The sequence below is a fragment of the Colias croceus genome, chromosome 30 (assembly GCF_905220415.1).
Source record: "Colias croceus chromosome 30, ilColCroc2.1".
NCBI lineage: Eukaryota > Metazoa > Arthropoda > Insecta > Lepidoptera > Pieridae > Colias > Colias croceus.
Genome location: NC_059566.1, coordinates 2,032,678 through 2,048,045, shown reverse-complemented (window position 1 = coordinate 2,048,045; position 15,368 = coordinate 2,032,678). Strand labels below are relative to the sequence as shown.

Sequence of the window (15,368 nt, the reverse complement as noted above, 5' to 3'; positions counted from 1 at the left end):
AATTTTAAAGAAAGGAATATTTTTCTATTCGTTAAAAATTTATAAACCTTTAATTAAGTCTTTAAACATTTACTTTTCACATTTCTCATTATAAACTATTGTGACACATTATCGGGTTTAAATCACGTTTTAAAACCGTTAAAAACGTTTCCAGTCGTCGGAAACGGCCGTTGGCGTACCGCGCAACGCAAGCACGGCGTTGTCACGCAAGGAGAGCTATAAGGCGCAACGTCAACATTATAGAAAGGAGAAGAAAAGAGCGGCGACTGCGTTGTTGCACTCTATAGAGGACCCGTCGGTTGTTGTGCTCGCTGATTGGCTAAAGGTACGCACACACACGTAAGAACTTACGCACACATGCACAGACGCAAACGTTAAAACTTAAAACGCACACAAATACGCAAGAACGCACGCACACACGCGCAGGCACACGTTGGTACTTAAGAACGCACGCACAAACGCACTGTAACTAATTTTACTTTGAACTCTACTGCTACGAAATAAGGTGGTTATTCGAATGAATCTGGTACGTGAACGGGGGGGGGGGGAAACATGTATTTAATAAAATTTATCAACATTATTCATCTAGTTATTGAAATTATACGATTATGTTTATAGAATTATACCAATAATCTAAACATAAATAATAATATATATGTTTGTAAATATTTTCAGGTTCGCGGATCATTGAAATCATGGACTAAATTATGGTGCGTGCTAAAACCTGGTTTATTGCTTCTATATAAGAGTCCGAAAGCCAAGGTGAGTTATATCAAGTTGTTCTATAGTATACAGAGTTGAAATTAAATCTAATTAGGTAAAACCATTAAATAGAAAAAAAAGAGTGAATTGTTACACAGTATGGCAGTAACGACCGCCTCCTTGGTACAGTGGTTGACGCGTGAGCGTAGCACCGAAGGGTCCTGGGTTCGATTCCCGATGGAGACGAAGAAAAAAAAATGTCTCGGTCTGGCAGGACACAGAAGGCTGATCACTTACTTGTCCCTAAACAAAATCGATCAGTAAAACAGATGTATAATGCATCTGCCCCTTACCCCACTAGGCAGTAAAGATGTAGATATCTTATGGTAAAAATAAATTTTAATATCGATTGATACTTATTGAGTAGCATCATTTCAAACAGAAAATTAAAAAAATACCTGAAAGAAGGAAGTGGGCCCGAGCCTTCTAGTTCATAAATTATTAATATTAAAATATGCATCTTGAAGATGATGAGAATACAAAAAGTCCTGTATGACTTTTACTTTTTCAAAAATAGAATTATTACCTGTTTATTTTTTGTCGAACAACATATGTTTTTATTGATAAACTAGCCCCGCGGTTTCACCCACGTGGCTCAGCTTCTGTTGGTCTTAGCGTGATGATATATAGCCTATAACCTTCCTCCATAAATGGGCTATCTAACACCGAAAGAATTTTTCAAATCGGACCAGTAGTTCCCGAGATTAGCGCGTTCAAACAAACAAACTCTTCAGCTTTATAATATTAGTATAGATTAGTAATATAACAATATTCTATCTATTTTATTTCCTTTATGTTATTATAACAATATTTTCAAAATTACAGCGAAGCCACTGGGTAGGCACAGTGTTACTAACGTCTTGCCAAGTAATAGAGAGACCGAGCAAAAAGGACGGTTTCTGCTTCAAGCTATACCATCCGCTTGAACAGAGCATTTGGGCACCGAGGGGACCGCACAACGAGACTATTGGTATGTATATACATACCTACAAATATATAAACACGTGAAAAATTCACACACACGTACAAACATATACACATATATTATGTAATATACGTAAGGCTGAATATACGTACGCAAAGATACACACAAATACGCAAGTACGTGCGTATGTGTAAGTCACACGAACGATGATGCGTTAAATTTACAATAATTAGTATTATCTAGTAATCGAACGGCTTTTACAACGTTTTTGCCTATCTAATTGTTGATTGTTGAACGAAAAGGCAATAAGATGAATATATATATACTTATAATTTATAATTTATTATATATAAATTGTTTTACATTATTAATTTATAGACGTGAGTACAGAGTTTGGTTGGATAGCGACTGGCTTGAATACAATTTGATCATTCCATATCGGTTTCGTATCCTAATATGGACAGATGATTTTGCAGACACAAACTAAACATAATATTGGTAGGCACACGTTAAAAACTTAGAATACATACATAAGCTATAAGGTAGAAGTGGCACACGTAAAAACACGTTCCGTCTGAATTCAGCTAATTAGCCGGGTTGCGTTTTGTCGGTTATGTTACAAGCCTTTTCGTTAATAGTTTAAATAAATATTCTAATAGTTAAAATGAATAATAGTTTAAGTTAATATTCTATACTAGCTGCTCTCCGCGGTTTCACTCCCGTGGCTCCCGTCTCGTTGGTCGTAGCGTGATGATATATAGCCTATAGCCTTCCTCGATAAATGAGCTATCTAACACCGAAAGAATTTTTCAAATCGGACCAGTTGCAGTAGTTCCCGAGATTAGCGCGTTCAAACAAACAAACTCTTCAGCTTAATAATATAGATAGATTTGTCTCACTGAATATCTACGTTACTATGTTTGTGTGTGTGTAGGTTGTGCTGTGCGGCTTTGTCTGCTAGTTTGTTCGCTTATACCGTTTCTACGTCAGTTTATACAGGTATTCTAAGGTTTTTGGCTAATTTATATCTTATTTAAAATTTAAATTTATTGATTTCTACCCCCAGGTGCAGTAGTACAACCGTTGCCAACCGCGCACCTAATATTCCGAGCGCCGTCACAAGCGGCCGGCCACTGTTGGCTCGACGGGCTCGAACTGGCCCTGCGCTGTAGTAATGCTATGCTCAGGTACTTATTTGTTCAATTTTTCAATAGATATACAGTTTTAAAGCATTCAAATGCCTTATAAAACAAGTAATAACTGCGTTAAAAACAACCGACTTCAAACTTGCACTTGCAACATTTACAAATACAGACAAAAATGCTCATAATAAAAACTACTCGGCCTATCCGAATAAAATTTTTATGGGACCAATTCGACACCATCCCGCATCGAACAAAAAAAGATTCACGTAAATCGGTTCAGAAACCTCGGAGTAATCGGTGTACATACATAAAAAAAAAAACATACCGGCCGAATTGATAACCTCCTCCTTTTTTTGAAGTCGGTTAAAAAAATGAGGTATCACATTTGGGATACCCGATTGGAATGGGTTCCTTTCGTTTTGAAATAAGTTTTATAATAGTGGAGCCAATATAGTCTAAGATCCCACCGCAGGATCATTGCGTTCACAGTTTTTTTGCTAAAACCAAACTTTTATATATATTTATAACTGGCTATTGCCCGCAGCTTCGCTTATGTGGAAAAGATAAATTTTCAGGGTATAAGTTTTCATCCCCTATTTTACCCCTTTAGGGGGTGAATTTTCTAAAATCCTTTCTTAGGGGACGCGTACGTTATGACATCTACCTGCATGCCAAATTTCAGCCCGATACGTCCAGTGGTTTGGGCTGTGCGTTGATAGATCACTATCAGTGGCGGTACGTTCATACAAGCCGAAAAGCCCGGCTTGCCTAAGGAATTCGCTACGAGACAGGAAAATACCCAAATTCACTTTTGAATATTCGCGCGCAACGAGCAATTCAAAATTTGCTCCGAATTTCAATGAAAACTCACCTACAAACAATGTCGAATTCGAGTCAAACTTTTTAATTTCATCCTTCTTGCTATCTAAATAAGGTCGTACTTTGTATAAACAGTGCGGTGTCCTTCTTGAGTGACATATAGTTTTCTCGCTTGCACTCGTGGGCTTTTACCGGGCTTTGCGCTTATCTCTTCTAACGTATGAAATTTCGTTGAAGTAGCTACATACCTATCTATAGAATTCTATAGCAAAATCTATGGCCAACAAAGCCGGGCTTTAACAGTGTGAAGATAGTTACGATTGCGCGTCGCGCGAACGAACGTCGTGAATATTATTGTTAGTATAGTTTAGCGCGTGATTATACCGGTGTAATTTAGGTTAAGTTTTTCGAATTTTGTGATAAAATAAGTGTCGCGACGCAGATTGTATTGTAAATTGTGATGGTTTGCTTTGTGCTCAGCGGGGAAAGGTAAAATCATTAAACTTTACTGTAAAACAACAATAAATTTCTTCATTAAAACCAACTCCCGATTTGTGCAGTAAGTCACATAAACCAAATTTTAATTGTAATGTTTACGAATTAATCGATTTAATGAATGAGAATTGGTTAGAAGAAGCCTTCTGATGAAACTTGCACATATTTTGGTATTTACGATTCTTGCTAGTAGGTAGTTCTTCCACGGAGCGTGCTTTCTCAGCGTTAAATCGAATTCATAGGTAGGTAGGTACGTATTTAAGAAATACACAAGGCCAAGAACGCCTTTCTGAATTAACGATGACTGTCATTGAGAAAGAGCTGTTAATTGAATTAAAACAATCACCTAAGTACCTACATCTATTCCGATGTTAAGTTAAAAATTTTTTTCTTCAGAAAGATCGGCGTTTTGAATTAGAATATAAATGATCTGTACAATATTTTATAATAATATAATGTCATACAGTTTTATATAATTTATAGATATAGATTTCAATATGATTGTAATGGTAAACGTTTGACTCAACTGTTTGCGGGCGCGCGTGAAGATTTAGAAGATTTGATTCGGTACGTTCACATTTTTTATAAGTTTTGTAACGAACATAGGTACCTACTTAGTAACACAGTGTATACCTAATTCTAGAAAAGGGTACCCAGCAAACACTTCGAAAAATTTGGGCTTGCCCAGTCCTTACACCCTAGGCACGCCACTGATCACTATATCAGTCACCTTTGAGTTTTATATATTATATAGATATAGATTAAGAGAATATATTATATCGACTAGGTTGCGAGTCCAAATTTGGCCGCAACATACATAACTAGATGATACATCTAGTATTTTCGACATGCCCAAAATATTGTGAGGGGACATCATTGTTCTTGAATTTATATTTTTTGGTTTTATGGCATTCAAATGCTTTATAATTGCATTTGAATGCCATAAAACCAAAAAATATAAATTCAACAAAAAAGGTCGTGTTCCATCGTTACAATATTGTATTCACTGAAAAGTGCTTCATATTGGTTGAGATGGTTGTTAAATCATCTCAATAGATGGCGCGCGGTGTGTCCCTTAAGACACATAAAACTGAAAGAATAGAATAAATTCGATTGCTCTGGCGGGTCACGAGTGGCTGAGTTGGTTAGGCATCCGCCCCGGAATGGCGCGAAGGATGCGGGTTCGAGTCCCGCTGAGTGATCGAATTTTTTCTATTCTTTATAAATTTATATCATTGCTCTTTCAATATTTTGATTAGATTTACTAGTAATGTTTTTTTTTAATTGTTTGTGTTGTGTATTCCACCGAATTCAATATTGCCTATTAACTTTATTAATTAACATATAATTTATTTCTCTAGATGTTCCCGTTCAAGACCAGAGCAAGCTGTAGATGCTCCTGCGTCACAGACGAATATATCTCATGAGGAATTGGAGAAACATTTTAATGAGCACGGTGAGTTTATGGTATTTATATAGATAAATAAATATAAGTAATGTAATTTTTGAAGTGAAACTTCTTTATCGGGGTTGGAAATAAATTTAGTGTAACATTTTTTCGTTACGCGTGACATTTTTACGTTACACGCCATCTTTTTCTTATCCCTACCACGCGTGATTCGAGGTATTTCTGTAAAGTTGCAAATAGTAAATTATTTTTTGAAAAATTTGGTCATAAAGAAGTTTCACTTCTTACGTGTGTTCACTAGTACACGCACACATTTTTTATTTTAAATATCATGGTTGGTAATAATTAAAACTACACTCGGGTGCAAAAAAATCGCACAGCCCGTACATTTTTAGTTTATCCTCAACTATTTTAATATTCTAAACATATTTGGACATGACTTATATCAAATGAAAGCATATTTAACAAGCTTTACGGTCACGATTAAGGGTTTGCTATTTATAGAAAGTCATGTCAAGTCATGTCCAAATATGTTTAGAACATTAAAATAATTGAGGTTGAAATTAGAATATACGGGGTGTGCGATTTTTTTGCACCTAAGTGTAGTACCTATTATAAGTTAGTAATTTACTTACTTCAACGGCGCAACGACCCAAAGCGGATCTTGGCCTCCGACACAAAAAGTTTCCAGGTTTCGCGCCCAAAATATAATGATAATTAGTGAATCAAAAAAAATATGTAATTTTAATTTTAAACAGGTACATATTTATAACAAGTATTGACAGTAGAAAACAAGATCCGGAAAAGGACTTGTCACATCGTTGTTTATTTTTTAACATTAAATTATCTACATATACATAGATGTAAGTAACAGTTTCAATATTTTTTTAATAATATGTGTGTTTTTAGTCCAACATATTATGATGTTTTAATGACAGCCAATTTTTATAGATGGTATTTATCAGCAATGTGAAATAATTGGCAAAAGACGGTAATTAACAAAACGGTATTTGCGGGTAATTTATATTTTTTATTTAATGCTAAAGTATATATAGTTAAATTAAACTTCACTATGACGTGTTATTATGACCATAGATTACAGAGCAAGATTATAAGTACCTAATATTAATATGTCTGTGAATTGTACCCTATCTCGCTTGCACTATGTTCCTCTATTTTTACCAAAACAGTTTTTAATATTAACGCTGTTTTTCTTATAGATTTGCGCCACGCTAAGTCAAATCTTCCCATTTTTAACACGTGCGAGCGAGATAGCACTATTACCTGACATATAATAACCCTCGTTATTTATAAGCAAACTAAATTAACAAACCCCTACCCTTTTTCCCGTACCGCTATATCACAGTATTCTCACCAGACACGACAGTATCCACCCCGTACTTACCCCGCAAACGACCCCCAAAACGATCTTCCTCAAGCGACAACATGAAAACCGAAAGGCTAGAAGTGAAACAAATTCGCCACAGGAGTTTAACCTCTAGCCCCATGAACTTAGAGTTGATTCGCAAATCACCAATCTTGAAATTCTTCGACATGCCCAAATTGGTCTTAAAACAAGGCACCAAAAAAGAGGAGCTGTCAAAATACGATAGACGTAGTTCTACGCCGTCTATACGCAAATCGAAAGCTGCGCAAAAACGTATAAGCGAATTGCGCGAATCTGGAGCTAAAACGGACTCGGAAAATGATGAATCGTTCCATAGTAAGCTAAAAAGAAGGTTGGCTAATTCTGAGGTCATTTGCGATACGCCAGAGAATATCTTGATAACTAAAACGGCGCCGAGTGACGAAAGATTCAGGGATACGACCACTTCGTCGTCGGAGGATCTGGATGTACAAGGGTGTAGTGTTAGGTATGTATTTTGGGGGTAGGAATATGAATACTGCTTTCCGAATCGGTGGTAAATGTTAAAAATATGTAATGACGATTCGAAAGTGCTTCTAAACGAAGTCTAATTGAATAAATAAATGTTTGAGTTTGAATTGGGTTGATTTTTTGGTAGGATAAGGTATTGGCTGGGTTAAGAAAGTAAAAAAGGATTGATGGTTTTTCAAAGTTCATGTCGTTAATATAAAATATTAATGTCAGGGAGATTGTTATTATTAACAATAAAAGCCGGTTTAACACGCTTTGGTCAGTATAAAATTAAAAATGTAGCCAGTTCTATAGATTTTCTATTCTAATCGAATGCGAATTGGTTAAGAAGTTTCTTCCTATCATGAAATCTAAAATTTGAATCAATAATATGATAGTTATGATTTTCAATTTGAAGCAGTGAAAATTACGAATAAATTGAAATAAAACCGCCTAAACAGAAGTTGTAAAAGTATGTCTTACTTGCTTACACGATATGAAAAATACATATAAAACCAAGTAGGCAGAAGCGAGAAAAGGTTACAAAAATGTTACTATACTTGACCAAAGGAACATTTTCATTACTACAAAAACAGAGAATATATCCTCATAATAACCGCAAAAATCTACCAATACATCGTCAAATTTGCGACCCAAAACCTCTACCGACACCGACATCTCGAATGTTCTAGAACGAGTCCATACAAGAAATACTCGCTGATAGACTATCACAAACTACCCTCAATCAGTTATGAAGCGTCACAAACTGAACGCAGAGACGACAGGATCAGTCAGGACAGTGTGTATGTCGCTGGGAAGGTTGTTACCGGTGGGTCTGGTTGTGATAAGATCTGTGTTTAGTGCTAAAAGGTAGGGCCTAGATTTGCTATGTTTTTATATGTATATGTAGCAGGCAAATTGCGATATTTCGAAGTTTACAAACGCTTGATATTTTGTAAAATGACCAGAATCATAGTAATCTATACTATAATATTATTTAGCTGAAGTGTTTGTTTGAACGCGCTAATCTCGGGAAGTACTGGTCCGATTTGAAAAATTATTTCGGTGTTAGATAGCCTATTTATCGAGGAAGGCTATATATCATCACGCTAAGACCAACAGGAGCGGAGTACTGCGGGTAAAACGGCGGGGCACAGCTAGTCTTGTATAGAGATGAGAAATAAGAGATATGTTTTTATTGTTGTTTTTTTATTCATTTACATTTGGAAAATTTTAACGAAATGTAATATCGATAATAGGGCAATGACTAGTGACGTTTCATTTGTTATCAATGCAGATTATGTATTGTTTTTGACAGTGATATATGGATATCATCTGACGTTGATATTAGAAAATCCTAACTAGCGGTCCGCCCCGGCTTCGCCCGTGGTACATATTTCGCAATAAAAAGTAGCCTATGTCCTTTCTCGGGTATCAAAATATCTCCATTCCAAATTTCATGCAAATTGGTTCAGTAGTTTAGGCGTGATTGAGTAACAGACAGACAGACAGACAGAGTTACTTTCGCATTTATGGTATTTAGTATGGAAGTCTGTAGCAAATTTCATTTTCTACCTCTTACAAATCGCCGGGAGATTGCTGATATCTTATTACTTTTAGGTATTACATCCAACAAAATAGACTGCCCAGATCTACTAGCCAAAATTTCACTATACACACCCTCAATTGTATCTCGTAAATATACTCCTTATACATCTTTACCTCCGCAGTCAGCACTAACTATCGTCAAAACTCGTTTATTCTGCGCGTAAGCAATAACTTTAACAAGCTATCAAAACAGTTCGATTTTGACTTATTCTGCAGCAGTCCTTACTCAATTAAGCGTCAGTTAGCAAATGAGTTCTTTCGTCAGTTTGGTGATCGAGTTAATATGTAATTTAATTTAGTGTTACAATAGTATTAGTAAATTCGAAAGCATTTGATTCGTGTGCGTAATCGCTTACATTTGAATCTGTTACATATTAGTGTTATTCTAGTCGTGAGAATCTGTAAATGGCTTATTGTGATTATTATATTATGTGACTACTTTTTAAGAATACAGCTGTAGATTCTCCTAAAATATAAATAAATAAATAAATAAATAAAAAAAAGTATGGATTTGGAAATTATATTTTCATAACAAACTGAAAGAGTAAATAATTTTTAAATTATACTAAAAGTTTTAAGAGCTCGCGCAAGAGCAACTTTTGTCTCCTTCACTATTTAGTCTCTCCCATCAACTACATGGGCTAGTAAGAAAGTGCGCGCACGTAGCGACGCAACTCCCGGGAGACTTTTTTATTAGCCCATAGAGTTGATGGTCTAGCTCTAAAGCAAAGTTTCGAACACGTTTTAAATGCGTTAGTCGATAATTAATTTTCTACTTAAACATACATTTACTAGCTGTGCTCCGCGGTTTCACCCGCGTGGCTCCGCTCCTGTTGGTCTTAGCGTGACTATATATAGCCTGCCTTCCTCGATAAATGGGCTATCTAACACCGAAAGAAACAAACTCTTCAGCTTTATAATATTAGTATAGATTAGGTTTAAGTCAAAGCGGGTGAAGCCGTTTGGTTAGCTAGTTAGAAATATAGTTGAAAAAAAAAACAAATAATCAAATCTTTATTATATTACCTCAATATAGAAAACATGACACCAATGTCTCTATTTCATTCAAAGACACGTGACCAAATATAATATAATAATATATATAATTTGGTGTTTACACAAACAAACAAAACAGTGCGATCTGTGGCCTTGTATGACCTTCGGTTGTATATTATGTGTTATGTTAGGCCGAGTTTGTATGTAGCGTGTTGTTAAAAGACGTTCCAAAATTAAATAAAAATATTTTCTTAGTTGTCTATGGGTTGGTAGTATTACATAGAGTAAAAAGCTTATTCTAAAAAATAGCATTAAAATCATTATAATTTTAATTGGAAGCAAAATAAATAATTTATAGTTTATGTACACAAAATACCTATGCAACGAATGAAAGAAGACACAACATGAAAAAAGATCATGTGTGCCGAGCACACGTGTCAGAAGTGAAACTTCTTTGGCAAGATTCAAAGATATCAAAGTCGCCGCCCTAGACTCGCTTAAAGAAGTTTCACTTCAATAATTAAGAAGAAATTGTAGGTAGCTTATTTTTTATAACATATACTGAAACAGCATAATATATTGAAATCATTGAGATAATATTAATATGGAGCAGACACCACGAACAAAATCTGTGCGCCAAGCGCGGCGGCGCGGCGCGCGCGAATGACGGCTAGACAGTCATAGATTATGCGATGTCACTGACTCACCGCTATAGAGGCGACACTTTGTTTCATTCTGTCTATTTTATTGGGTGCCACTCCTTACATGCACGTTGACTTGAAATTTTCTTTGTAACTTAATATTTATTTTAGGTATAAACTGACTTTACTACGCGGGGCTAACAATATCTGGCATATAATATAGGATGATGTAAATAGTGACGTCATATGGAATAATTTAATTTTTTCGTGTTTTAGGTTCAGTCAGGGCTATGGGAAGTTTTATTCCTTACAAATTGAGCCTTTTTTAGAAAAAAAAAATAATTTTTCCCTTTCTTCACGGCCCAGACATGGAAACCTTGAATAGAAAAAATATTAATTACTTATCTCTGAACTAGCGGTCCGCCCCGGCTTCGCCCGTGGCACAATATTTCGCAATAAAAAGTAGCCTATGTTCTTTCTCAGGGTCTTAAGATTGTCTGTGCCAAAGGAGAATGCCCATGAAAGTATGGACCACAGTACAGTGTTGCGTCAATGCCAGAGTGGTTTTGGAGGGTTCTTCGATATTCCAAAGATTTTTACCAATTGATTTTTGTGTGATAAAAACAGGGGTTTTCAAGATATTGAGAAAAATGGGAAATAACCTCAAAACTTAAATAACCCCTATTTAGTTAGGTTTATGTGTGATTTAGGTAACATTTTATCGTCCAAAGGTTATTTTTCGATTTACATATATAATCTATGCGTAGAGCTTATGCTTTCAGACAAAGTCTATCTGTTCATCGGCTAGTGTAGGTAGGCACCAGAAATCTTCCGGGACGGATTTCAAGAAAACCTAAATATATACTTAAAAAATGCCAATTGAGTTTTTATTCGGTTTACATGTTGTTGTTGTTGTTGTTTGAATCATTTTTTCACTACATATTCGAAGAAAGAAACAAATAAGAAATAACTGGTTACCTACCAAGCTATGTCATAATAATATTTTTTTTTATATATATACATATTTATATTATTTTACTTCACTATCTTTGTTAAAACAACCTATAGTGTATAAACAATACCCTATAGAGTGATTTTATGTTAATTGATTTTTTTTGTAATTCAATGAAAACAATAATCGATATTAATACATTTAGCTATTTACCATAGTAAATGTAAAAAGTTACCGCTTGGTTACCGTGGTAACCGGTAATGGACACTAAATGTTATAATAACGGATCTAAACAATTACATGTCTTATTAGATTTTACAAAACATTCCCTGTTCAAAATATATTTTCCGATGGTAAGAAGGCCTCTAAATTGCCGAGATTTTTTTTAATAGTATTGTTGTCTTGATGCATGAGAAAAACCAGTACCAAAAATGGGCATTCTCCTTTCATCAAAATCGGTCCAGTAGTTTATGAGCCAATTACAAGCAAACAAACAAACAAAGTTTTCCTCTTTATAATATTAGTGCAGATAAATAAATAATAATTCAATTATACGTTCAAGTCAGTAGCTTATACAATATCAATTAAAAACTTGATTAAAATCAATTAACAAAAAAAAATTGGTGATTGAGTAATTGATTTTCATATTTCATGATTTCACCTTTTTTCAATTAACAACCAGTCTATGCTTTTCTAAATATGTAAAATTATTATTTTATACTATAAAAATATACGCCAGCAAATATTACTAACAACACTTATTTCATGCCCAATGTCATATCTTAAATTTTTAATCTATGACAAAATGTCGCCCGCCAAAAATTTTGCTCTAACTAAGTTTTAAAAATTATTATCTAGTTACTTACTGATGAAAAGTTATTCCTTTGCACTTTTCCGTATTCTTTGTATTATTTGTGCAATATCGTAACACACACGTAGGCATATTTGATGCGTTTCACTTTAAAACAAATAAAAAATGAGCGTGACGTTCGCGCCAAAGAGCGAGCAAGCGACTGAGTGCAGTTACGCCACATGACGTATGTTGAGTGGAACATAAGTGATGTAGGCGGTATCGACTCCATATTAATATTATCTCAATGATTGAAATGGGTCAATGTACCTATAGGTACCAAACCAAGGTGAAATCCAAGACGGGAAAACACAATACAACTTATAACAGAAATACTTAAACATAAACAATACCTAAATACATAGGTACATTACCTTTCATTTACAAGCAAATTGAAGACTAAAAATTTAATATTTATTCATATGGTTTACGTAAATCATGACGTGTTCAATACTTAGAATGTGAACGGCCATTGAAAAAAAAAACAATGTATCAAAAAAACGCTTACGCTATATTAAAATAAATGTTTATTTACTTTTAAGCTAATGAGTGATCGCACGACGCCATTTACCATCATGGCTGAGATAACGCAGTGTTTTACCTCGTACGCGACGAAACGCATGTCGAATTGTTACGCTGAAAAAAAAAACGTAAACTTTTTTTTTCGAACTGTCAAACGTCAAAATTCCCGCGCTTTCGAGTTTGGTTATCTGTGGCAGGAAAGAATAATAAAGAAAGTTTTATTTTTTGAATTCGTAGTGGAAGTTTATTTGTAGTGTATATATGTGTGTGTGTGTTTATTCAGTGTATTGTGTGTAGGTTAAATGTGTTTGTGTGAAAAATATGGCAAATGTTTAAATTACTCGATTGAAAGGATTGAGGAATTTTTACCATTTATATATTATTTACACGAAGATTTATCAGCGCGTCTATTTCAGATGTATCTACTGTTGTGAATAATATATTTCCTTATTGGCTTTAAGTTGGGAATCGATACAATAGGTACTCTAAAGTCTAAGTGATAAATTGCGGAAAATTTGACTAATTTGCGGACGAATTTGCCTAATTCTCTTCAAATAAAACACATAAATTTAATAAAATATTATCATTTCCTTCTTAAATGATGACGAAGTTATTTACATACTAGCTTTCCGCCCGCGGCTTCGCCCGTGTTTTCGACGAAAACCCCGCATCCCGCATGGTTCCCGTTCCCGTGGGATTTCCGGGTTAAAACCTATCCTATGTGTTAATCTAAGTTACCCCCTTTAAGTGTCCTAAATTTCATTGTAATCCGTTCGGTAGTATTTGCGTGAAAGAGTAACAAACATACATATACATACTTACACATACTGTATCCATCTTCACAAACTTTCGCATTTTTAATATTAGTAGGAAGGATAGGATTAGGAGGATAAATATCTTAATATTTTACGATACATAGTTCAAATGCGGTATTTTACTACAATACTCATTTGTGAATAGAAATAATTACAGATAATTAGTTTACTAAAAAAACTCATTTAATATGAATAAATTACGATAAACATTAATAACAAAAGGTTTAATGATTCTAAGCGTACGAATATACCAATAAATAAGAATACAAGAATATTCAAAACAACGCAAAATATTAAGGAAACAAAAAAATGCAAACACATTTGAAGACAATTTTTTGCCGAATGCCGAAATGCCGAAACAGAGTTTTATACGAATTTAACAAAAGTATACTTCAAACATATTATATTCGAAAACACATGTACATACATTCTTAAAGTTTTTTAAAATAGGTCAAGCAGTTTTCGAGTAAAATCATAACAGTAAAAATCAAATCTTTCCACTGTATCATATAATTTAATATACATATCGATTGTTTTTCGTAATCAGCCTAATACGTGATAATACCATTAATGATACAGCTGTTTTATGTTGATAATGTGTTAAATCGTGCAAACATATGAAATTTTGTACATTCTTTTATCAGATTAGATACGTAAGTAATGCGTGATATCCTTGAAATAAAAAGTTTGGGAAGAATGAGATAAAACATATATCAAGTCATTGTAGTAAAAGGGACAAAAAATTTCAAACCAAAAAAAATATTATTAAGTACTTATTTAGTTATTATGATAGTGCCTAGTGTCGCATAAGGGTCATTGACCTAACAGAATGTAACTTCCTCGTAGTATAGTTATGTTTGTATTTAATAATAAATTAATTGACCCGACGAACTTTGTATGTTACATTACATCTAACAACCAACTTCACAAAGGAGGTTTTTCCCAAATTCTTCATTCTTGGTCTGGTCTTTTTTTCATTTACCTTGAGGGTTATTTTCAAGTTTTCTATATTATTGTTCATCTTTACCTAAGTATATATCTAGATTTAAATGCTAGGTTAGTATTTTTATTACTTATGCCCGGTTCCTATATTCAACGGAACGTCATAGTATCAAAGCTACTATCCGTTTTTCTAGAACTAACTACGAGTCGTTATTACCGTTCCACAATTTTATTTCTTGACGTGCTATCGACGGACATCCGTTGGTCATAAAAATACCGAGCCCTCTTCACTCACAGATGTGCGTTTCGTTATAAGCCAAATTGAAATTAAAATAACACAAAATTCAGGACAAAATAAGTTAAATATACAGCCGAATTATAAACTTTAAGAATAAAGTTTCTTATAAATAAAGAACTAATACTAAAGAACTATATATTTGTAGACATCTGCGTGATAATTTTCCTTCTAAACAACCTTATGCGTTACACAGAAAGCAAAAACGGAACGTTTTTCTCGCGCACGCGTGCATTGCTTGTCAGTTGTCAAATTATTGTCATTCATTGTTGATTGATGATTCATTGTCAAGTTTTATAATTAAAGAATAACAATAC

At 34.2% G+C, this 15,368-nt stretch overlaps 1 protein-coding gene across 2 annotated transcripts in view; it reads left to right on the top strand.

Moving 5' to 3' along the window:
• Positions 1 to 15,368, top strand: part of LOC123704606 (oxysterol-binding protein-related protein 8) — a 55,192-nt gene that overhangs the window by 24,819 nt on the left and 15,005 nt on the right. Inside the window, exons 5-11 of one of the 2 annotated variants that reach the window (XM_045653003.1) lie at positions 155 to 325; positions 676 to 762; positions 1,588 to 1,732; positions 2,754 to 2,874; positions 5,508 to 5,602; positions 6,921 to 7,428; positions 8,123 to 8,259. In XM_045653003.1, coding sequence (XP_045508959.1) covers positions 155 to 325; positions 676 to 762; positions 1,588 to 1,732; positions 2,754 to 2,874; positions 5,508 to 5,602; positions 6,921 to 7,428; positions 8,123 to 8,259 — 1,264 coding nt within the window. The remainder of the gene's footprint in view (positions 1 to 154; positions 326 to 675; positions 763 to 1,587; positions 1,733 to 2,753; positions 2,875 to 5,507; positions 5,603 to 6,920; positions 7,429 to 8,122; positions 8,260 to 15,368) is intronic. The other variant, XM_045653004.1, reaches the window with a different exon arrangement.